Source organism: Trematomus bernacchii, unplaced genomic scaffold, assembly GCF_902827165.1.
Source record: "Trematomus bernacchii unplaced genomic scaffold, fTreBer1.1, whole genome shotgun sequence".
In the NCBI taxonomy this organism is placed as follows: Eukaryota; Metazoa; Chordata; class Actinopteri; order Perciformes; family Nototheniidae; genus Trematomus; species Trematomus bernacchii.
The window spans coordinates 70,030-95,694 of record NW_022987656.1 but is presented as its reverse complement, the minus strand read 5'-3'; the positions used below and the strand labels follow the sequence as shown (position 1 = coordinate 95,694).

Sequence of the window (25,665 nt, the reverse complement as noted above, 5' to 3'; positions counted from 1 at the left end):
AAACATTAAGCCATGAAGTTGCTGTTATCATCTTCTGTACGCATCACTATTGGCTCTAGACAGAAGAGGGAGTGAAGAAAACAATTATGTAACTTCAACAATGAACACAAGTAAGGTCAAGTAAGGTCTTATCTTTGTAAGCCATGAGGGTTTAACAGGGTCTGACCCTAACCCTACTCCTTCCATGCAGTCCGACTGACTGAATCTTTATTGGGGAGTATATTTGGAAATAAGTGTCAGCGACCGACAAAAGTTTACTACAGTAGTAGGGAGTGTAAAACTACTTTTCCCTGCCACTTCTTTTTTTTTTAAAGGCACAGAACAGACTATCATATGTGACATATGATAGTCTGTTCTGCCAACGGAGGAGTGTTGGTATACATGAGACAAATGAGGGACACACATGGGTCCTTAAAAGTTTGTGAAATTGAGAAAAATCAAAGGCTTGAAAGTGTTTCCGAATCAACAAAGGTACGTGAATAATTCATATGACAGTGCTTAAATATATATATTTTCAAACAATAGAAATTGAAGGTTGTTAGTTTATAGTTTATAATTTATAGTTTTATTGTGCAATTTACACAAGGTGTTTGACTTGTCTGTGACCTCATATAAAGATAGATAGGTACTTTATTGATCCCAATTTGGGAAAGGTTTGTTCTCAGTGTTATAACAGTAATTAACATTGATCCTTGTATCAAACTTTTAGGAGTTAGGTGCTTGTATTTTAGGCCTGGATTTAGGCCTGGAAAGTCATTGGAAAGTCATTGAATTTGGTAAGGTTTTGAAACCCTACACCCATTTGTGGTGCCCCCTACCGTGCCTCAATGCAATAGATAGCTCTTTAGAAACCTATTATCCGGGTTCACGCCCTTGCAGTTAGTTTGTATGGATTTACAAAGTTTTATTGACTCCATGTAAATGATTAACACGATTAATCTTTGACATAACTCTTCTTCCGCGCCAAGTTGTTGATGTCTCCTTTAAAGCCAGCAGCTCTTCACCCTCAGCATCAGTGTGTTTGTTTTTGTTTTAGCCTCAGTTAGCATCATGGAGGGCGTCAAGCGGTATCTGGAGAATATAGAGCCCCGGACAGCGGCTCTGTCTACGGGTGCAGCCTGCATGATAGGGACCGTGGTGGTGCTGCTGCAGAAAGGCTACACTCACCGGGAGGCAAAGGCTAAGATCCAGAAGGCACAGAACCGGAGGACCGACAGCCTGCAGCGGGCTGAGCAAGCGGTGCTGCAGTACAACAAGTCGGTGAGAGTTCAACACAGACAGTTACTAAGTGGATTTTGTAAGGATTTATTTAGCCCTGAGAGCAGGAGAAACTGAAAAGAGTCAAGGGAAGCATTTAATTAAACAAATGATGCGGTGATATACAATGAAATGTGCGAGTTGGTGGCTCCCCCCTGCCAGCTGTTGGTCCCGTCCGCGCGTCCACAGTAGGCCTACTACATTTGACAGATGACGTTTTTTTATGGATTTTTTGTCAAAGCACTTAAGATATTCATTGCTATCGGGATGTTGGGTCATTCCAGAATTGGAGGACAATTTTATGGAGCTAATTTCCTGCCATAACTCCACAAACAAACTAAACAGGTTTTACTAATGCCTCATGATTCACTAACAAACACAATGTGGTTTGCAAATACAAAACACCATCTACAAACTAATGCATTTAGTTTTGCAAAGAAAAAACGTATCTATCAAATAAACACATACCATTTTTCTAATAAATCATGTTTCAGAGACAAATTCAGCATAGGTTTTACAAGTACACACATTTTGTTTACAACTACAACACTTCTTTTTACAAGTACAAATCTTGTTTTTACAACTACAACACTTTTTTTTACAGGTACAAAACTTTTTCTTCTCACGGCGGAATATTACTGCCAAAAGTCACGTGACTCACTCACGTGACTTTTGGCAGTAATATTCCGCCGTGGTTGTGCTCATACACATTCACACATGCTCACTCACACATGCTCCACGGCAGCAGGGGGCGCTACTGAGTCCATTGGGAAGGCGGGAGGTTGAGCAGAGCATGGAACAGCCCTTGCGAGCCTGATGACAGCGGTGTTTCTAGCGATCCAGCGATCTGAATTTAGCGATCACAACGAAAACAGCCAAGACACATATTGAGCCCAGAAAATGAATGTTCTTAGGGCTGTAAATATAATAAGCCTTTGTCTAAAATGGACAACATTGTAACTAAGGAGATTTAAACTATACAGCGATTCTGCACTCGGTCAATCAGCTGCTCTTCATTTTCTTTCCTGCTATATTCAATGAGTGATACAAATATTTTTTACCATACGTTCTGAATAAAACTGATACTGTTGGACTCGGTACTAGTTGACTGCTACCAGAAATAAAAGGAAGTACTTTACTGTGTACTTTGTGAGTAATCCTCTGTCAGAGTCCCCTCCATAGTAATATGGATAATGCATGTTTTTTGCTATCTTTGATGAATGATAAAAATAAAATGTTACCATTAGTTCTTAATGAAATTGATACGGTTTGACTTTGTATTAGTAAGCCTACTACTAACAATACATTGAAGTACTTTTACTGTGTATTTTTTGAGAAATACTCTGTCAAAGTCACCTGCTGAGAACAAAATCAAGCCACTTCTGCTAAGTTTGATGAGGGAATTCTTTTTTGTTGCCATTAGTTCTTCATGAGATTGATCCTGTTGGACTCAGTACTACTGAAACTACCCCCACAAGTACTATGAAGTACTTATTGTGTACTTTTCCAGTAATCCTCTGTCAATGTCCCCTCCTGAGTACAAGAATGCATGTTTTTCTTTTGATAAGCGTTAAAAAACATTTCTTCCTGAGACTGATATTGTTGGACAGAGTATTTTAAGAGGATGGTAGACATGATATCAGCAATACTTACAGTCAGTACTCCGGCAGCAGCATTTTCACACCTTGGAAAGTCTTTAGAGTCTGGCCTGGAATGGATAGCTGGTCACAAATATCCTTCAGCAAAGTAACACACTCTGTCACATGGTTGCCCTCTTATGATGCTGCTGTCTTTTAATATATAATTATTCCTCTGCCGCTAGTTCGTTCCTCGCAGATTCTTCAGTCTCATCAGCCTCATCCTTCCATCAGTCCCAGTTAACGCCTCCAGCACACTTCCAGTATCTGACTCCATATGATATTGTCCTGATGCTGTAAGCCCCATGATCACAAAATGACCCCTCTAAAGTCTGAGTGCCAAGGACCTCATATTATGTCTGTCATTAATGTTACATCACCCATTATAACAATTTTCTTTCCTTTTTTCTCTTCTCTTAACTGAATAGTCCTGTCTTTAAGTATAACCAAATGTAAAGTCCTTTTCCTGCACCATTTTAAGGCTTCATAACAGGCATGTTTACTGTATGTGTTTGGAGAAAAACACAATCAATGGCCCAGAATTGTACTTTATAAACTATGAATCTTGTGGTGCTTGAAGAAATACAGACGGGTTAAGCCGGCCAGGTTATATATATATATATATATATATATATATGCCTTTTTTGTAGCCATTTTTTTCAATATTTATTAAAATGTCACTAGTTATTTAAACAAACCACTATCTGAGGATAATACAAGCAACCATAAAACACCCTTTATCTAGAGAGCCATTGAAGCCCATGAAGAATTTATCCTTCCACAAATCTTTTCAACTGCTGTATTAATAAAGTTGCCACGTGTTTTCAAATTCAAGTTAAGGAACTATCTGTGTAAAACATTACAAATATTCTTCATTTGCAGTATTTAAAAAATGTTCAGAAAGACTGCATCAATTATATGCTATATATATTATATATAAATATATATATATATATATATATATATATATATATATATATATATATATATAATATCAATATTGTTATTAACTTAACAAAAATGGGATAATTGCCATGGATGTGGTGTTTGATATAGTTTACGTTCAATTTTAACTATTTTAGGCAGAAAAACGTATATTGACGAAACCTTTTTTAACAATTTACTATAATTTAGAAAGGTTTTTGTGAGAAATCATTTCAAAAGTAAACTTATTTTTCATTTTATATTTAAATTTGAAATGTTTGCACACAACATTATTAATTTATACATTTTTATAAACATTTTAAATTATGAATCCATTAATTTTATTGTATTTCCTTGAGGCTGGGGAAGATATCCAGCATGTGGTTCAACATGTAATACAAGTAAGTATATGTACAACATGGAAAAGTAAATAAAATAAGTTTAATAGGAGGATGTGGATTTATTTTCTCTCACCTTGTAATTACACAATCAAACAATCTATAATTTAGCTCTGACCTTCACAAAAACATTTTGTTGAATTGGACACATTTTTCCAAGCTCTATTGACAGACATGCAATGACTGAGACTGATGGAAGAATTTGAGAGGAATGAACTAGGAGCAGAGAAATAATCATATTTAAAAGACAGCAGCCCCATAAGAGGCCAACAAGAGTCACAAGGGTGCGTCACTTTGCTGAAGGATATTTGTGACCAGCTATCCAGGCCAGACTCTAAAGACTTTCCAAGGGGTAAAAATGCTGCTGCTGGAGTACTGACTGGAAGTATTGCTGATATCATGTCAACCATCCTCTTAAAGTACTCTGTCCAACAATATCAGTCTCATAAGAAAGGTGTTTTAACGCTTATTCAAAATAGCAGAGAAACATGCGTTCTTGTACTCAGGAGGGGACATTGACAGAGGATTACTGGAAAAGTACACAATAAGTACTTCATAGTACTTGTGGGGGTAGTTTCAGTAGTACTGAGTCCAACAGGATCAATCTCACGAAGAACTAATGGCAACAAAAAAGAATTCCCTCATCAAACTTAGCAGAAGTGGCTTGATTTTGTTCTCAGCAGGTGACTTTGACAGAGTATTTCTCAAAAAATACACAGTAAAAGTACTTCAATGTATTGTTAGTAGTAGGCTTACTAATACAAAGTCAAACCGTATCAATTTCATTAAGAACTAATGGTAACATTTTGTTTTTATCATTCATCAAAGATAGCAAAAAACATGCATTATGTACTATGGAGGGGACTCTGACAGAGGATTACTCACAAAGTACACAGTAAAGTACTTCCTTTTATTTCTGGTAGCAGTCAACTAGTACCGAGTCCAACAGTATCAGTTTTATTCAGAACGTATGGTAAAAAATATTTGTATCACTCATTGAATATAGCAGGAAAGAAAATGAAGAGCAGCTGATTGACCGAGTGCAGAATCGCTGTATAGTTTAAATCTCCTTAGTTACAATGTTGTCCATTTTAGACAAAGGCTTATTATATTTACAGCCCTAAGAACATTCATTTTCTGGGCTCAATATGTGTCTTGGCTGTTTTCGTTGTGATCGCTAAATTCAGATCGCTGGATCGCTAGAAACACCGCTGTCATCAGGCTCGCAAGGGCTGTTCCATGCTCTGCTCAACCTCCCGCCTTCCCAATGGACTCAGTAGCGCCCCCTGCTGCCGTGGAGCATGTGTGAGTGAGCATGTGTGAATGTGTATGAGCACAACCACGGCGGAATATTACTGCCAAAAGTCACGTGAGTGAGTCACGTGACCTTTGGCAGTAATATTCCGCCGTGAGAAGAAAAAGTTTTGTACCTGTAAAAAAAAGTGTTGTAGTTGTAAAAACAAGATTTGTACTTGTAAAAAAAAAGTGTTGTAGTTGTAAAAACAAGATTTGTACTTGTAAAAAGAAGTGTTGTAGTTGTAAAAAAAATGTGTGTACTTGTAAAACCTATGCTGAATTTGTCTCTGAAACATGATTTATTAGAAAAATGGTATGTGTTTATTTGATAGATACGTTTTTTCTTTGCAAAACTAAATGCATTAGTTTGTAGATGGTGTTTTGTATTTAGACACCAACATTTTTGAAAAATGAACCTGTAGTGCCGAGAGAAGGGAGACGGAGGCGGTGCATCAGAGGTGCTAATCTCTCTTTATTGGGGAGCAGAAATCGACGTGCTGTCGGGTTGCAGGAAAGAGGAGAAGAGAAAGTGAAAGAGGAGGACACACACAGGGTGTTTCTCAATCGCGAGTACGCTTGCTTGGTAGCACATGTCTGCCGAGCATCTTGCTTCAGAAGCGAGGCAAGAATACTTCCTGCCATTCGGAAAACAAAGAGTGGAACAGGCTAGCAAGTGTGCAGGTGTGCGTCATATGAGAGGCCCCGCCTTACATCTTCCGCCACAGATTTGGGGAAATTGGTCCGTGCGCAAAGCATTGTGGGGATTTTAAGACCGCGGAGTCTACTCATGTGCAGCCTCGAAATTTCTCCAAACGGAGTACGCCGGGCTCGATAGATTTCCAAGTATGCTGGAGATTGGAACAGTACTTCGGCTGCACTCGATGACGTAGTATGCTTGAAATAGTGGCTCTGAAGCAGCTTGACTCTCGATTGAGAAACACCCACAGTAGGTACCCCGGAGGTACCGTCAACATATATGTCCGGGCGGAAACAATACCCCCAACCTGTAGTTCCCGGATTGAATTATGTAACCCCAGTGTATGAATCAGTGATCACTACACAAGCCCCCCCAGAATTCAACCATGGACACAATCCTCGCGTCGGGAGGAAGCACCACAGGGGCCGAGGAGGGCGGGCCATGGAACGGGCCGTCGGAAGGGGGCCGCAGGAGAGGGTAGGGGCCCCAACGAAGGCGAGGGCATCCCCACCGGAGGGCGGGTGGCGGGCCGGAACGGGCCGTCGTCAGGGGGCCGCAGAAAGCAGGGTCGCTGTGTCGAGACCAGGGGACGGGCGTGAAAAAAACCTGGCGGTCCCCAGCAGGGAGGAGCGCTGCCCGGCCGCAGGCGAAGGCACAGCGGCGGCGGGCACGAAGTCCTCGGGAGGAAGGAGCCGTGTCCCCGGGAGGAAGGAGCCGTGGACAGGGGAGAGGCCAGACGGGGCGCCGTCGAGGCGAACCGTGAGCCGCGGTTAGAGGTGAGGCCAGGCAGGGTCCCGAAGCGCGCCACCCACGGGCCGATGAAGGCATGGGCGACGTCCGGAACCGCCGAGGCGAGGGAAGAGGCGAGACGGGGTCCAGAAGCGCGCCACTGTGTGACGTCCGAAGCCGCCGTTGAGGTGGTGAAAACAGCGAGAGGGTCCACACGAGGCCGACCAGACATGGTCGAACCTCCTCTCAGGCACCAGAAAAAGCTCAAAAATGGTCGTCCCGTCCACGAACAAAAACAGGTGGGCGAAATAGCGAGAGGATCCACGCGAGGCCGACCAGACTTGATCGAACCCCCTCTCCGGCACCACAAAAAAACAAAAATAAAAAAACAGTCGGATGTCAGCCGCTAGCTGCTGTGGCTAGCCGTTGTTAGCTGTTGCCAGCTGCTAGCCGTTAGCAGTCGTGGCTAGCTGATCTCGGCGGCCGTTAGTCGCTGGCCGGACATGCAGCCGCATGTCCCGAACCAACCCGGCACGATCGCGTACCGGCCCCATGGAAGGCTTGCCGTCCCCCAGAGCCGAAAAGCCGTGGAAATGGCGAGCGTCGTCCGCGTCCATTCCGTGGGGCGCACCGAGCCACAGTCCGAGCGCACGTGGCAGCTACGGAGGTCTCCAAAAATCCCCGGCATTTCGAGAAAAAACAAGAGTCTTTTTGCCGTGTTCGAGTCAGTCCCGGATCCTTCGCGAGACTTATGTCAGGGTCACCAATGTAGTGCCGAGAGAAGGGAGACGGAGGCGGTGCATCAGAGGTGCTAATCTCTCTTTATTGGGGAGCAGAAATCGACGTGCTGTCGGGTTGCAGGAAAGAGGAGAAGAGAAAGTGAAAGAGGAGGACACACAAGCCTCATCCCAATACCCCTCCTCGACTCCTCTCTTCCCCTCCTCCGGGACTTGACCCGGAAATCGATCAAGACACGCCATTTTGAAGGACGTCCCAATAGCTGAAATGCACACGGAGGAGTCGAGGAGGGGTGAGGGAGGAGGGGTGCGGGAGGAGACGAAAGGGAGGATACACGAGAGCAGACTACGCGGAAGTGTTTTCACTACTCGCGTATAAAAGCCCCGCCCCCACCTTCACAGCTGGTCGATTTCAACACAGGAAAACGGAGAACTGGAAGAATGAGTGGAAAAGCGTCACATAAATGTATAAGTGCTCACAGCTCCGTGGGAATTATTATGTGCAATTCATTTCTTAAGGTTATACTAACAATTTAAGTCATGTTTAATGATCTTGAACGTCACTAAAACATAGCTATTAAGAAAGCTATTTCATAAATGGCTAGATCTTGATAAATACAAATTATTTGTTTTGTTTTGTGTTAAGATATTCAGGAGTTAAATTATTTAAAATTCACAGTCCTGAATGTGGGTTTGTGGTAAATGTGGGGATCTACAGGACACACATTTTCAGAGTAAAGGCTTTCACATTATTATAATTATAATTTTATTGAAATGTACATTTTACACCAAAACGGAACACAAAAGCAGGACCAACCATCATACATTGAATTCCTTGACTAAAAAGAGAAAGATTCATCATTTAAATACATATTTAACAATAAATGGGCCGGTTCTAAGGGGTTATTCAGTTAAACCCAATGAGAGGGGATACAGCTGTGCACATGTCATCATTAACAGACGTCGTTTAAGAGTGACGTTTGAGTGAACGAGGACATCCCAATTAATACCTGAGGACTCCTCTGTCCTCGCGTCACCTCCTCGTGTCTCTCGCTCGCATCTTACGGAGGCGGAGCTAAGACGCAAGGAAGGGACGCGAGTGAGGGAAAGGAGGAGTCGAGGAGGGGTATTGAGATGAGGCTACAGTAGGTACCCCGGAGGTACCGTCAACATATATGTCCGGGCGGAAACAATACCCCCAACCTGTAGTTCCCGGATTGAATTATGTAACCCCAGTGTATGAATCAGTGATCACTACAAACCTTTCATTTTATTATTTTTTGTTATGTATTTAGGAAAAACAGATAATAAACCATCAAAACAAGTGATTTGCCCAGCTAAGGCATCAAATGTATATTTTCCAATGAAGAATTAACCCTGTTACTCTAATTATAGTAACAGCGTTGCAAGTAACAGGGTTGAAAATCAATGCTAATTTTAGCTTTTACCTCAGGAATTAATGCTAGCTGCACAATGTAATGCTATTGTCAAGGAATGGACACACTTAGATATTTAACTAAAGAAAGATACATTTGAAATTAATTTGTTTTTGTCTCATAATTTGAGTAACAGGGTTGCGTGCCACACTCCTTCAAGAGTGACAAGATTGGAAATATATTACAAATAAAAGAGAGGACTTAGTTTTGGTCTACCCATGGTAGTAGCACATGACTTGCTGATGTCATGCGACAAACAGTTTTTTCACTTCCTCTGCCAAGCTAAAAAGGTTTCGGTAACAGGGTTGCGCGCATGTTGAGGGACACACCTTCTGTGCAAAATTACTGTTATTTAAAATGTGTTTATGATTTAACAAATTGATTTTACCATTACAAGACACATATATCAATAGAATAATACCAAAAAAGTAAATAAAAACCCTATTTTAAATGTTATATTTGACATGCAAGTTGGTCACCAAGAAGCTGGAACAAGAGAAAAGGGCAATTTTAGGGGGTGTTCGAGAGCTATTTGATATTTTAAATAATATTTTGAAACCACTTTTTCTACAACTTTATATGCATCTTGTCTCAAGACAAGTATATTTAACACAACAAGTGCATGTCTTAGCTTTTTGGGCATGGATTATTAGATTTTTTATATGGGGGACATGAAATGTCCTCCAATTCTGGAATGACCCAAGAGCATTCCATGGAATATAACAAAAAGTGTATCTCAAGCCGGTTTCTCAAACTTACCTATCCCACCTTTAAGTGCTTTGACAAAAAATCCATTAAAATTGATCCATTTCATCTGTGGAAGCCGTAGTAGTGTAAAAAAAAAAAGCACGACCAATCATTTTTCTAAAATAACTGGATGGCCTACAGTACCTGCCTGTCAGCCTTCCATCTGTGCACAAACTTATCTCGTGCCCTCATAGGTCATGTGCACGTTCGTGTATGTTGGAGGAGGGGCTCTGTAAGGAAGTGGCAGATTTTTTCCGGCTGTGTATTTTCAAATTCTAGCGCACTTGAGCTGGTTTCTCCAAAATTACCTACCCTACCTTTAATCACATTTTGATTAAGAATCTACAGTGTATCATGTGTTATTATAAGTTACAATGACTAGTCAATAATCACCAGATATTATCTGCTTCCTTTCCAACTATTCCATTTAAACATGTCTGCATTGAAAACGGTCTAATAATTACTGTAGGTGTTTGGCAGAAAAGTAATTAAAAAAGTAACTACTTTGATCACCAAAAAATATTGTCATTTTTAAAGTAAAAGTCCCCAAATTCCTATATTAGGGCTGCACAAGCATATTTATTTTTGACTGTAATTGCAGCTGCAATTTGATTGGCGATATAAGAGGGAATGATCATTTTGTATACATTATTCACATAAGTACATAAAAAATTATTATGGTGTGATTTTTTTCTTTTGAAATATTACATCCATGAAGAGCTTTTACATACTTATAAAAACTTAGATAAAAAGTAAGTATAATTAATGCCTAGTGTCTGAATTCACTTTCCACACATATGTTTCTACAGTATGCCTACTGTGTGTTTGTGTGTGTCCTCTAGCATCCAGAGACCGACTCCGCTCTCATCCTGACGCTGTCTCTCTCTGAGCTGACAAAGAAACTGCAGGAAGGCTCGCTCAACCCTGAGGAGGTGTTTTACTCTTACATGGAAAAGGTGAAAAAACATAACACAAATCATACCGAAGAAAAAACACCTTTTATTTTTTTCAAAATGCCTAGTAGATCTTAGTGTTACTCTTTAAGGTTTTCATCCCAAAACTGATATTTATTAAAAACTCATCAGCAGACTTGTGTCTAATTAAAATAAATGCAATACATATATGTTCAAGGCTTGTTGCTTAAACTCGTCTACTGTATATGCACTGTTACAAAGTAAATATTGATGTACTTGCTTGCACATTTCTATATGACTTTCATGGTCTATAAAACCAAGCTTTTGGAGGAATGTGTTTGAAAAGGACCGGTCTGTGCTGTGTTTTCTCTTCCCACAGACTCTGGATTTGAATAAAGATCTGAACTGCTGCACTGGGATTCTGTTGGAGAGTTTCGATCAGCTGAAAACTCTTGACTCCAACAGGAAAGGTCTCTTGTATGGAGTCCCAATTAGCATCAAAGAAAACTATGGATACAAGGTATTCTGTAGTTGTGTATTACACTTGCATGTTCTGCAAATGATTATACATTCAACACCTATCATGTCAATCATTAACAAAGCTCAGGTTGATGAGTTGATGCTCTCTTCTAACCATTCTCTTTTGTCTTTGTTTTACATCACAAGAATTACGACTCTTCTTGTGGTGTTGTCATTAATCTGGACCACCCTGCCAAGAAAGACAGCGTTCTTGTTGAAGTTCTGAAGAAACAAGGGGCTATTCCTTTTGTGAAAACAAACATACCCCAAGCCCTACTAAAGTAAACATGCTTCTTGCCCGTGCTTATGTTCTTGTGTGTGATTTCTTTAAAGAGGCCCTTTTATGATCATATTCAGGTTCATATTTGTTCCTCTACTGTGACATGTTTCCATGCTTTAATGTTCAAAAAGCTCTTTATTTTTTTCTCATACTGCCTGTGCTGCAGCACCTCTTTTCACCCTCTGTCTGAAACCAGAGCCCTGTCTGCTCTGATTGGTTAGCTAACGTAGTGATGTCACTATGTTACAGAAGTAAACAAAGGAGTCCAATGGAGGCATTTCAGGCAGGGGGGGTAGTGTGTGGGAGAGAAAATCTCTAGAGGGAACTGTTGAATTTTAGCCTTTGCAGACCATTTACATGCATAACAACAACCTATATAACACACTACAGGAAAGGGAAAATCCCCAAAAGCCTAATATGGCCCCTTTAATTCCATTAACCTGCCAGGGACTGCAGAGGAAAATGTGCCTCTTTGGCTAAAACTGGCACATTTACAGGAAGTGCTCATGTTTATTAATGTGCATTGTCCTTTCGTGAATAAATAAATACAAATACCATTTCTTAGAGAATGCAATTCCTGAAGAAATTGCTAGTGGGAATGCTTTATGCTGAAAAGCTGACGCTGAATTGCTATGCTGAAATGTAATGTGTAAGAAGAAAGTGAAGAATTTAGATTGAAATGATACATGAACACTGGGGGCTTGAATGTGTGATGAGAGAAGAAAAGAAAGTAAAATGGCTTGGAAAAGCAGCAGAATATTTGAACTGCAAACTTTCGAACTAACTTGATGGCGAATGATCTGTCGCCATGCCAACGGCATTTGATGACATCCCATAATACGCTTAGTGCGTTGATGGCTGCATCGTTACCAAACCTGTGAAGTTTTGGGCCGTTTGGAGCATTTTCACTGAAGTTATGAGAAAACCGTGTTTCATGGTGAGCATTGTGTTGCCATGGCAACGGCATTTGAAGAAATCTCAAAACTGTCCCGTAGATGTCTTCACGGCTGGACTGTTAGCACACATGTGAAGTTTGAGCACTTTTTGAACATTTTCATAGGAGTTATAGCGACATCGTCTTTTATGGCGAGGGATGGAAACGGCATATGATGACACCCCATAATTGACGTAGAGCTGTTGAGGGCAGGACCATTAACCATTATCTGAAGTCTGCTGCTCTGAGCATGTCAGTTGGAGTTATGACATCATCGTGTTCCATTATACAGGTGTTTATATTTGAGCTAACGAGGTGTCCAGAGATCAAAGGTTTCCATTGTTCTGAATGAGAGATAAACCTCTTACATGTGAACGTTTTGTTGAAGAAGCGTAACTGATATCGGTGAAATTTCAAAGCGTGAAGCATCGCAAGGACCTTGAGTATCTGAGGTGTGCTTTTTGTGTACTTTCGGGTCAATAATGTCAATAATGCTGTTAACAGCATTCCCACTAAATAAAGGTATAGAGAGTGAACTGTGGTACAGGTGTGCTCTCATGTAATTATGTTTTGATGCTTATATGTGTTTTTATTTTTGACCTAATATCTAGTTATGAATGCAGTAACCCTATCTTTGGGCAGACCTTGAACCCACACAACCCCCTGAAGACCAGCGGAGGTTCCTCCGGTGGGGAGGGGGCTCTCATCGGTGGAGGGGGCTCCCTGCTGGGGATGGGCAGTGATATAGGGGGTAGCATCCGTATACCCGCCTCCTTCTGTGGGACCTCTGGCTTCAAGCCAACTCCAGGTCGACTCAGGTGAGTGTCTCTGCTTCAGTAGGTTTTGGATAATCATTCATTACATTAATATGTTTTCTTTGTTTTGTGTCTTATTCAGTTCACAGGGTTTGAGCTCCATTTATCGAGGGCAAAAATCAGGTAAGTTGTATCATCATTGCCTATATACTACATGTGTTGTCTGAAAATCATTGGTTACTGTTTCCTATGTTTCTCATTAAATTAGTGCTGTCTTGTCCTGGACCCATGGCGAGGGATGTGGACAGTCTGGCTCTGTGTATGCAGGCGCTGCTGTGTGACCACATGTTCTCTTTGGACCCCACTGTTCCACCCATGCCTTTTAATGCGCAGGTTTGTCCACCTCAAAATAGGTTTATGTAACAGACTACTTCTTGGCTGGGACCCTTAACCTGGACAGACATGTCGTTTGCTGCTGCTATGGATTTGCTCATCTTTTCAGTGAGGGGGCACAGTATGCTTTGTGACAGTTCCAATGTCAAATCAATCAGTCAAATACCCAATATCACAAATTACACATTTGGCTAAGGGGGCTTCACAGTGTGTACAACGTATGACACACTATGTCCTTAGACCTTCACTATGAAGAAGGACAAACTCCCAAAGACATTGCAATTAATGTGGGGAAAACTTGGGGAGAGCAATAGAGGAGGATCACTCTCCCAGGGCAATAGATAGTGTGTGTCTAGATAAAAAAAGATAATACATTTACAAAATAGACAGTCAAAATGATTTTGTGAATGTATATTTAAAAAAAATAGAGCCAGTTGGATGTCATCAATCTTCCAGGTGCTGCCAAAAAAAATAAAGAAGTGGGTGTGAGGCAGAGCGATGGCCACAATAAAGTAGTTAATGTTCAAAACCCGGCCTATATAAGCACACCTTTGAACATCATATTTTAATTATGCCACAGATAAGGCTTGCAAAAGAATGAACAAGCAGCAAACCGTTTATTGCACAATGTTGGCCTCAGGGTAAGGTCGTGCTGCCAGTTACTAACTGCTCGATAAGTGAATGAAGAGTGTCTTTATTCCCATCCACATATAACCTTGATATGTTGGTTTCCTTTAAGAGGTGGGAAAACTCCCCGGACCAGTTTCTTTCAGGAACAATAAGGATTGGATCAGATTTCCTTTCTAGCTACTAGAGACGTTTGTGTAATTGTGGTTAAGAATTAATTGTTGGCAAAGAGTGAGGAGAGGAGCATGCTGAAAACTCCCTTGAGGTTTGCTGGTTGCAAAATTGTTCACTCAGGGGGAAAGTGCTCGCTGTATTAATAATAATGAGTTCACCTATAATGTGCAGGGGAAACGCAGAGACACAATAACATCCATGGTTGTGTTCATCTTGATTCTAAAAAATCCTGGGTCTGGCCCTCTGACTGCGAGCAAACGACTCTTTGTGGACACATTGACACTAACAAGAGGCCTTATTCTGCTTTTGGGGGTTTTCCCTATCCTGTAGGGTGTTATTTAGGTTTCTGTGCATGTAAAAGGTCTGCTAAGGCTACAATCCCATAGTTCCCTTTAGATGGAGTTTCTCTCCCACACACTTCCCCCCCCTGCCTTTGTTTACTACCATACCGTAATGAAATCACTATGTAACACTCATGCTTCTATTGGCCAGTGCTCCAACACATTTCACATAATAGGCTAAGGGGCGGGACATCTCTAAGTGGTTGACCAATCACAACAGAGCTAACCAATCAGAGCAGACTGGGCTGCAGCACAGGCAGTATGAGAAAAATAAAGAGCTTTTTGAGCATTAAAGCATGGAAAGAAGTCACAGTAGAGGCACAAAATACAGATATGAATCTGAAAATAAGCATATGTACTCTACACTGTAGCTGTATAAATTACATTAAAATCTTTAAACCTTTTTGAATCAAGCTGTTCACCTTTTCCTTTACCTAGAAACGACTTTAGGCTACTTAAGTAAAGCTTTTAAATAAAGAAAAAACGTACTTAAAGAAAATACTTCCTAAAAATATATATTAGTTACATTTCATTTTTTTAAATATACATTTATTCGAATTTTTATAACAGTGGATACCAAAAGTATTTACAACAAACAAAATGAATACCTACACATAATGAAAGAGAATAAGAGGAGAGAAAGAAGCATGTTGTGTTTGTATTGTTTCCACCCGGATGTCCCCTGACTGATCTGAATGAAAATCTTTTGTCCTCAGATTTACCAGAGCTCCAAACCTCTCCGGATCGGTTACCTAGAAAGCGACGGCTACACACAACCGTCTCCAAGCATGGCCCGCAGCGTCAGAGAGGTCAAAGCTCTGTTAGAGGCAGCAGGGCACACAGTAAGACTTCTCCACTCACACACACGAACACTGTATGATCTACTGCCACATAACATATGTGATGTGAGCGATATGTTTTCAATGCTGTTACCTTTTCCCCCTGTCTGTGATTCGTGCCTGTAGTTGGTGCCCTACCGTCATCTGAATCTGCAATACGTTCTTCCTGAACTGGTTGTAAAAGGTATTCTGGCAGACGGAGCCACCACTCTGCTCCAAAAACTGTGAGTTAGAATTACCTTGCAGATGGAAATTAGCTATAAAATATAATCTGGCATAATTCATATCTTTTCTTTTCTGAGATTCATGTATTTGTATGCATGGTCCTTGTTGAAATAACTTAAAGGAGAGGTGTCATGGCCATTTCCACTGATCATAATTCCATTGTTGAGGTCTACTAGAATAGATTTATATTGTGCATTTTTCCAAACTCACATTGGTTTCTCATGCAGCATCTCTGTAAACTACGTGTATTCACTGAATTTCACTCTCTGCCTTTAACGGCTCGTTGGAGCTCCAATAGCTCCAGCCCCCACCCTCCCTGTGAGCACAGTGTGCTCTGATTGGTCGGGACGTTGTGACTCGCGCTGAGCTCCGTGGAGGTGTTGTTTCCTTGTTTAGGATACACAGCGAAACACAGCCAAACTCATCCTGAGCACACACAAACTCACAGCCGGATTAAAAACAATAAGTGTGGCTTGATATTGAGTAAGAAAAAGGTTGATAAACGCTGTGAGAATGGGTCTGCAGAGAGAATTTCGCCGCGATCCCAACTGTCTGTTATCAGCCTGCAGTCAGGGAGGAGAAATCAGCTGAGCTGTGTGTGTGAGGAAGTCCGTGGATTGGTCAATTTGGACCAATCAGCGGGGGCTTAACGTAACGGCTCCGCGGACGTAACATAACGGCTCCACGGATTGGTCCATTTCGTTCCGGGTACGGCATGACATCATGCCGTACCCGGAAGAATCAAATGGACAATGACGAGGCGTTCTGGGGAGGTATTTTCTGTGTTAGAGTTTTACTCGCTACAGGGTGTACTTTGAGGGTTTGTGACTCTGCAGACCGTTTACTGTACATGCATAAAAACCTTCATAACACACAAGGGGACGGGTAATAACCGGAAAAGCATGACACCTCTCCTTTAACCTGTCTAACTATACCAATGAGCCAAGTTACAATCCCTATGAAACAGATAATGTTGTGTGCTAATGAACGCTTATATTTTCTGTTTCAGAGAGGGCAGCCCTGTGGACCCTTCTCTCAGAGCACAGATTGCACCGTACGCTCTTCCTACATGGTTGAAGAAAACCCTCTCATTTCTGCTCAAGCCCTTTGTGAGTTCTCACCCTCTGACAAACATGCATACAGGCTAACATTATATCCTCAAGGTTGTTGAGTATAAAATTGGTTTAAATATTTATTTGGTAGATATTTCCTTAAACAGTTATTTTTTTATTTGAACGGTTTTTATGTCTTGCTTTTGTTTTTCAGTCTCCTCGGGTTTCCGCTATGCTAGGAGGTCTCTGTGGAGTTGGGTGAGAAAGTAACTTAGTTCGTCATCGGTTTGCACTTATGGTTTCGTTACATTGCATGTGACGGGCAAAATGCAAAAAACAAACAGATTGTTTTGTCTGCCTTGTTTTTAGATCCATTCAAGATCTGTGGAATCAGCATGCTGCAGTTGAGGTACTGTTAGTTGTCGGCTAATAACGCTTTTACATCTAGGAATGCAGAACATTAAGTTCTCATTGTTTTGCTCAATTGTGTTCTCATTAGGACTACATTCAGGAAACGATAGCAGAGTGGAGGAAATGCAACATAGACGCTCTGCTGTGCCCTGTGATCGGACCGGCCTACAACCACCTCTACTGCGGCAAGCTCACCAGTACGGCACTCAAACTACTTCTATACTTCAGTTCAATAAAACGTAACTTAATAAAACACTTAAAAAAATCAAAGGAGAAACTCCCTCGGGAGGGAACTTTGAAAAACCAATATTACACCTTACAGGAAAGGGAAAATCCTGTAAAGCATAATAGGGCCTCTTTAAATCTTGTTACCTTGCTAGGATCATTGATTTGTGGAATAATGATTTTGCCTGAAACGGTATTGCTAAATCTCTACCGGTGGACATATTTGAACCCAGTAAATATATATACATATACAGGATGATTTGATGTCCCTGACAAAAAGGCGAAATATTATCTGTGTTAATTATTGAGCTTTAAAACACTTCATAGGAAGGCTATATAAATAAAGGCTTACATGGTGTAATAGTATCCGTCCATTCATTCAAAGGTTTTTCCTCATATTTGTATCAATGATATTCAGTTTTGGCTGATACTTGATAGTAGAGAGAACAATGCTGTTGTATTAGCAAAATAGCTATCTCTCTGCAACAACAACAATAATATGACTTCCTCCTCTTCTTCTGTAACCTGGTGAATAACCTATTATCTGTCCTTCCAGGCCCTGCGTCTTACACGCTGCTTTTCAATCTCCTACAATTTCCTGCCGGAGTTGTTTCTGTTTCCACTGTGAAGGCAGAGGATGAGGAGGAACTGAAGAACTATAAAGGCGTTTATCAGGATCAGTGGGACAAGCTCTTCAAACAGGTAAGACACTCTGATGTGACTTACACAACAGTTGTTCCATACAGCACTTGTAAAAACCTCCAGTGTGAAGCCGTAGTTCTGCAGTTGGTCAGTAGATGGAGGCAGGAGACTTTGGTGGTTCTCTGACTGGATGTTGTGTTTGTGTTCAGGCTGTGTGTGGAGGCGAGGGTCTGCCCGTGGGGGTGCAGTGCGTCACTCTGCCGTGGCAGGACGAGCTGTGCCTGCGCCTCATGAAAGAGGTGGAGCAGCTGGTCAAACAGAGCAAAGCGTAAAGGAGGACACACAGAAGAAGTATGAGGAAAAACACAATCAATGTTTGGGAGAAGGAAGTTGAGTATAGGAAATGCTTTAATATGAAGAGTTTCACTGTTCTGCTATATAAGGATGAACTCAGGCATTTTCTGCTCATTGGCTTTTTTAGATCCATAATTTAGATTTTATAAATGTTAAAGGGAATATTCATGTTTACTGATTTGAAAACGGTACACCTTCTTTGCTTATCTGTTTGTTAACATTGTTTTTAATTTGTCTTGCACTACTAAAACAGGAACTTAGCTTTTGCTGCTTTTAAATGAACAGTATTACTGACATTGACAGGCTTGATTATAGGGTGTTTCGGCAAAATTCAGCATCCTGAACATTGAACATGAAACAGTGTTTGTTCAGTTGGCATTATGTTTAAAGGTAGTTTGAGAAACCGGCTCGAGATACACTTTTTGTTATATTCCATGGAATGCTCTTAACATCCCGATAGCAATGAATATCTTAAGAGCTTTGACAAAAAATCCATAAAAAAATGTCATCTGTGGAAGCCGTAATACTGTAAAAAGTACGACCAATCATTTTAGCCGGCCCGGCTAAAATAGCTGGATGGCCTGCCTGCCTGTCAGCCTTCCATCGGGGCACAAACTTATCTCGTGCCCTCATTGGTCATGTGCGCGTTCGTGTGTGTTGGAGGAGGGGCTCTGTAAGGAAGTGGCAGATTTTCTCCGGTTGTGTATTTTCAAATTCTAGCGATCTCGAGCCGGTTTCTCAAACTTACCTACCCCACCTTTAACATAATATTGCATGAGAATGAAATACATGCTTGAAATTAAATTGACCTCACAACAGCGTTATGCAAACAGTGCATAGCAACCACACACACAACGTTTTGTGAGTTAGGGTTTATAATGAATAATGTTGGCACCTGATTCATGTGTGTCTTTTTTACAAGAACTGACAGATTTCTGAATGTGATGACAAAAAATACAATAAAATTACTGATAAGTTGCTATTATTGGTTTCCAAAATAGAAATGTTGAAATGTGGTTTAAGAGGTTGGTACCAGACATCGATAATGCACTCTGTACAGGTAAGAAATAATCCTGCGTTCCTTCCTCTGCTCACCTGTAACATCACTTGTAATGGTTTCTTTTGGTGTACCAGTTATACGTTGATATTTACAGTATTTAAATCCTGCACAGTTAGCATGTGTTGTTTAAGAAGGTAAGGAGTGTTTAAGAAAAGGAGTTTATAGAGTGCACCTTCATGGCATCTGTGGGGTTCACAAAACCTCCGTCTTTCCCTTCTTCCTCCTCTCCTCCTCTCCATCACTGTGCCAGAGATGAGCGAAGATCATTTTCTTATTGTGAGTGATTGTTGTCCCGATGCTTTTACAGGAAACAGAAAAGAGATAAAGGAGACTAATGACACATGGCGCCTCCATCTACAAGGCCGGCGCACCGTGTCGTCATATTGTGATTACCCCGTGCTATTGTAAATATGTGTTTCTGTTGGGTTTACATACATTTACATATGTTTTAAAACTCTCCTGGGATGGGAAACCATTAGGGACAATGTTAGCTTTTTCCATTACAATCGCCCACGTTTGCTCCGCAGTGTCATTGAATGGGAATGGCCGTGTGCGAGCGGCGGAGGAAGGAGGGTACATGAGGCGAGGAGGGGAGCTGGAATTGAGAGGTTGTTCTTAGCATTATCTGTGGCACATAGAGAGAGAGTGTGTGGCTCTCGCTGTGCCACTCAGTCAGGGAGCATTAAGCTTTAAGAGGCAGCGAAGAGACTCAGGTCTTCAGAGGGAACTTGACATTGTTCATAAATCCCTCAGGATCTGAGACAGAGGCAATGACACACACACACACACACACACACACACACACACACACACACACACACACACACACACACACACACACACACACACACACACACAAAGTCAGTCTTTAAATTTCCCCATTAAATACATTTAGCAATACAATTTGGCAGTCATGTGTATTATATTACATATTTAAATCAATTTAACCATCATCCCAATCAATTTGCTTCCTCCTACTCCCTTTCGGACACATATGATTTTTTTTCTTTTTAATTATTATTATTAATATGAAGACTTTTTTTGTTGAATATATAAATATTATCGTGAATGTGGATAATACTGTATTTTAACAATACGGTATTGTGTTTTTTCACATTTGTTATTTTTTATTTGTTATTTTTTAATCTGTTCGAAATAAAGATTGAAATGAAATGAAATCATTCAGCTCTTTATAAACATCTCAGATGATCAAATATCAAGTGATTTAGTAAATCACTTTATCAAATAATCAAATATCAAATAATCATATTTAAAAAGAAGATAGTGAATGTCCAAGGAAAAATATGTTACTATTCATTCCTAATTTAAAATTGTACAATACACTATACAAGCGTAAAACATACACCTTTTAATCGCGTTATTTGTCTGACTGTAAGAAAATGTGAGATTTTGCCATCCTTGACAACTTTCTTCCAAAGGACTGCCAATAGATGTATTATGGTTCTGGCAAACACAAAGCATTTGATGTTAACTTCCCCAAAAGGTTCTTGTAGTTCCTTTTCAGAAGATATTTTGACATGTTGCACTAGGAAAAACAGCTGTACAGCTGATTTTGATCCAGGTTCATGGTGTCATACTTAAACATTCAGACAGTTGGCCATATCTACATTTATAAGGGCTCATTTATGGTTAATGCAGAATAAATATAAGTTTTAATATTAGTGTACTTTATAATCTGTTGTGTGCATATATACAGTAAGATAATATGAAAGTAATATGTGAAATAATATTTTAGGTACTTTTTCCAATACATTGAATTGATTGCTGCTAAGCTATCAGGAAATTCAGTTGGGTCATTTAAGACAAAAGCATCCTCCATATTAGTTATAGTCCTATCAAAAATCCTCATGATTCGTGAGCGTGCTCAAGCGAACAGAAATGTTAAAAGCTCTCTTCTGATTTTCACACAATCAATTGACTCCTTGCTTGTGAAAGTGACCCCTGTACTGTAAGTCATACTTATAATCAACTTCTTATTCATCGATCCTTTTGCAACTTTGAACTTCATATGCTTCAATCCATTGGCTCTCACTAATCGCCACAAACAAGAAATTAAGAATACCATTGACTGATGTTATGTGATAACATGTCTTATAGGTTTAATAAGTAGCTGTAAAGAAATGTTTTCGGTGTCGTGATGAAGTCATGATACTAAAAATGTTATATTTGAACCAGAATTTAACTTTAGAAAGTGTATGGAGTGGAGTGCATGCAATCTTTTTGGAGAAGTTTAAGAAGTTGGGGCATCTGGCCAAAGCCCAGCCTGTTGTTTTCATACTTCAGAACTCTGGCAGTGCTCTCCTCATGTAACGTCTCATTGATAAGAGCAGCAAACACCTCATTTACAGGAACCTTAGCTATAAGATCAGGTACTTTAAAATCCATCCAAACACATTCAGACCCTGCCTATGTGCCAGCAAATAAAACACCTTGATATCGGCCCAACTAAACTAGGATGATTCTGTCTTAATGTCCCATTTCAGGGACCAGGGAGTCCATAGTCTTTATGGCTCCTCAGAATTGCAGGTAGTAATGTCTGACACAGCAGGGCTCCTGCCTTTCAGATGATCAAAAGAACAAGTTCAGCCTGCAACCAGAGCCACTTACAGCAGACATCAAGAAGCAGCAAGATTGGCAGCTTTTAGGTCTTTGGTCCATTTCATCAGCCATTACTACCAGCAGAGACGTGCTGAGGAGGACGAGTGGGAGGAGGGGAAGGCAGATTAACAGACAGCTGATACAGGTGTATAGGCGGTATCAAACAGCAGCTCTGTCAATACAGCAGCCTCCAAATTTCTTCAGAAAGCGCTGGGATCCCCAAAGTATGCCCACTGATTTCACTATGACAGGATTAACTGGGAGCTCCGAATGATTTTCTCAGATTCTGTGACTCAACAATTCAGTGATCCACGTTGTATCGGCTTTAAAGGCCCCTATCCCAAGTTTCAAAAGCTTACCCTTCGGACAAGGGACACTCTTTTTCTCCAATGCGGTTCCGCTTCCCTTTTTTTTTTTTTGCTGCATTCAGTTGTTCATCAACCCCCGCGTCCTCGCCAGCTCTCCCATCCTCCCTTCTCTGCACATCTGCTACGTTTGAGTTTTCCTTTCTTCCCTCCAGCGCCTTGCTTGGCCCAAGGCCCTTATAGCCAAATTGGTTTACATTGGAGAGATAAATGCTCTGCAAATGCGCTTAAACACGTACAGTAAAAAATGCAGACAGTGCGTGTCAGGATTATCACCCAAGTCAGGGGGAGAAAGGAGAGCGTCTCTGTAGCACAAAGCTGGGGAGCCGGAGTGAAGCCTGCAGATATAGTCCGTCTCATCCACTTCTCAGGAGAAAGAGAGGAGGATTTAGCATTTGCATGCTAGTCTGTAATTCCTGGCATTATATAACTTGTCGCCAACAATCAAACTCCTGTGGTATTGTGAAAGTATTGTTTCACATGGGTGAGCAAAGTGTGGAGTTACACTCCTGGGGGAAGGGGTTTTGGTGGCAGCATGGAGACAGCTGGTCCAGGATGTAGACCACCCTATAAGCCCACCGAACAACTCTCTCCTGCAACACAACCTCAGGCCCGACTATACAAGGTGCTCCACAAAATCGTCTAAAAATATTCAGTTTACAGCATAAATTACTCACTTTAACATGGCGAGTGATCTGTTGGAAGAGTCTGATCCAAAGTGCAACAGCATGAGAAAGGAGTATTAAAAAAATGCACCTGTGTGTTCTTCTAAGGTCAGGTCTGCTGTCAAATATTACATTTGAATGGTTAAAAAAACACTTGTACTTCTATGTAAATTGATCACAATTTAACTTGTTTCAGATGTTGTGTGAAGTTATCACTTAAGGTGAAGTCTTAAGTTTGACATCATATATATTAGGAATTCATATTGAGACAATGTGTCATCACTTATGTCACTTTAAAATATGGACATATGGAAGAATGATTTTAACGTGGGATAAATTCACGTTTAGTTTTTTTTGGAAGATAGTTGTGTTTACCTGCTCAGGGCCTTCATATGGAAAAGGGATGGCTATTACACATGGTACATATCTTCCCTTTTGCTTGAAAATAAGGTTTTTGTACATGGTTCTGGACAAAAACCAGTAAAAATATATACTTATTATATATATTTTTAATAAATGCTAATTAATTTCCTAAACAAGCTTGCAATGCAATTTTTAGGTCATACTTAATACATAACACAGGAGGCAATACTTGGTTTTCATTCATAGATTAATAGAAATGTCTTGCTTTAGTGAGTATTTAGCAGCAGGACGGTGTGTGTTGGTCAGACTAAAAAACAACTACAGTGTGCATTTTCATAGGGATGCGTTTTTTTATTATTAAACATTGTAGGTTCAAGACAGAAATACGCAGACAATACATGTTTACAAGATCAATTCCTTATTGTTTTTGGTCTTTTTATGGGATTTGTTGACGAAAAAGGAATATCACAAGAATGATCCCTCATAGAAATAAGATAAACTCATCACAACACAGATATATCCTCGAGTCAGCCTACAGGAATATTTGACACTCCCACATATCCGAGCAGATGTACCGTCACCAAACAGAAGAGAAAGAGGTCTCACTTGGTGACGACAGGTATAGAGCTTAAACAGACAAACTGTATCCTAAAGACTCAGGAAACAGCTCTCCCTTTTCTCCCCACCTGCTGCTGTTGCTGTCCACTATCATCAGTGTAAAACCCCTCCTCATGCCCTGCTCTGGGGATTTGGGTGTAAAACTTCCAAAAGAAACCCCCCTTCCCAAAAAACAGCCCCTTTTTTTTCATCCCCACGACCTTCTCCTCCCTCCAAATCAACGCCGTCCCCCTCAAGACCCCCCAACACAAAGCCCTCGGAGCAAAACCCAGCACAGGAATCATAGCACACCATTCAATCATTGTTTTTTCCCCTCTCTCACCCCTTTTATGGTCCCACTAAAGGTTTTAGCCGGGCAGAGAAGGAGGGCTGTCACTGAGGAAACCTTAGCCCATTGATGAAGTGACAGGAGCTGCCAGAATATGATCCTAATCCTGTTTCCAGCATTCTTTTAGCCCGCTGGCATCGCAATTCCTCCACACATTCTCTGAGCTGTCAACTAGGAAAATCCCTCTAATAGCGCATTGCCCAGATACACATCAAAGAGCTCCTGGAAACCTTCAACGGCTTAACTGCCATAGACACACACACACACACACTCTCTTTCTCTCACACACAGAATTCCCTTTAATTTACCCAAACATGAGCTTAACGAACACTTAAAACACAGAAATTCATGACAAATTGACCACAAATTGTAAAAGTATACCTGAAAAAAGTCCCACAATTATTTGTTATGCACTGTAACCTGCCCCGTGTTAAACCGCCCACCCCTTTCACCTGTTTTTCTCCAGTTTGCAGTGATATAATCTTTACGGTCAAGGAGCGAGAAAGCGAGAAAGGACCAGGGGAAAACAGGTGTCTGAACTTTGCTGACTCCAGGAACCCTTTCAGTCCCATTTTATCTCTTTCTATTCTTACTTAATCCATCGATATCCCAACCAAAGGTAATCTTCTTATGGCAAAGCATTCTGTTTCGGTGCAGCCAAACCTCAGCTGACAGGGTGAGGGAGGGGGAGAGGGGGGGAGAGAGTGAAGGGTGGGTGGGTTTGTGGATTGGAGACTCTTTAGAGCCTGTGCTTCAGTCATTTCATTTAGGATTAGTTATCCTGTGAACAAGTGGCAGGTTCTCCCCTATGTGGTGTGTAAACCTCACAGTGCAGCACCGTAGGCCTCCTGTGTCTAAATTATTTACGGTTCATCAAGGTGTCTTCAGTCGAACATATTAACCAATTTCTATTTGTCTATAAAGGGTTAAATGTGGAAATCAAAAGTGATTCAGTTTCCTGTCAGACATCCAGAGAGGAGCTGAATTCGGCTCACATTAAAAAAAGTCCCTCTCTTGTTGCAGACTGGAGAAACTTTGAGAACATTTTTTCATTTTTTGTAAGACCTGCGAGTGCATGTTGGTTAGATGTCATGCAATATGATT

The 25,665-nt window shown here is 40.8% G+C and overlaps 1 protein-coding gene across 1 annotated transcript; it reads left to right on the top strand.

The window, feature by feature from the left end:
• The first annotated feature begins 838 nt into the window (after positions 1-838).
• LOC117486755 (vitamin D3 hydroxylase-associated protein) lies at positions 839-19,525 on the top strand. Its single transcript, XM_034135289.1, has 15 exons — positions 839-1,260; positions 10,701-10,814; positions 11,152-11,292; positions 11,439-11,572; positions 13,117-13,323; positions 13,403-13,443; positions 13,529-13,653; positions 15,512-15,637; positions 15,761-15,858; positions 16,869-16,968; positions 17,126-17,169; positions 17,281-17,320; positions 17,411-17,519; positions 18,104-18,249; positions 18,399-19,525. Exons 1-15 carry the CDS (start codon positions 1,051-1,053, stop codon positions 18,519-18,521), a joined length of 1,758 nt encoding a protein of 585 aa, XP_033991180.1. The 5' UTR covers positions 839-1,050; the 3' UTR covers positions 18,522-19,525.
• The last annotated feature ends 6,140 nt before the right edge of the window (positions 19,526-25,665 follow it).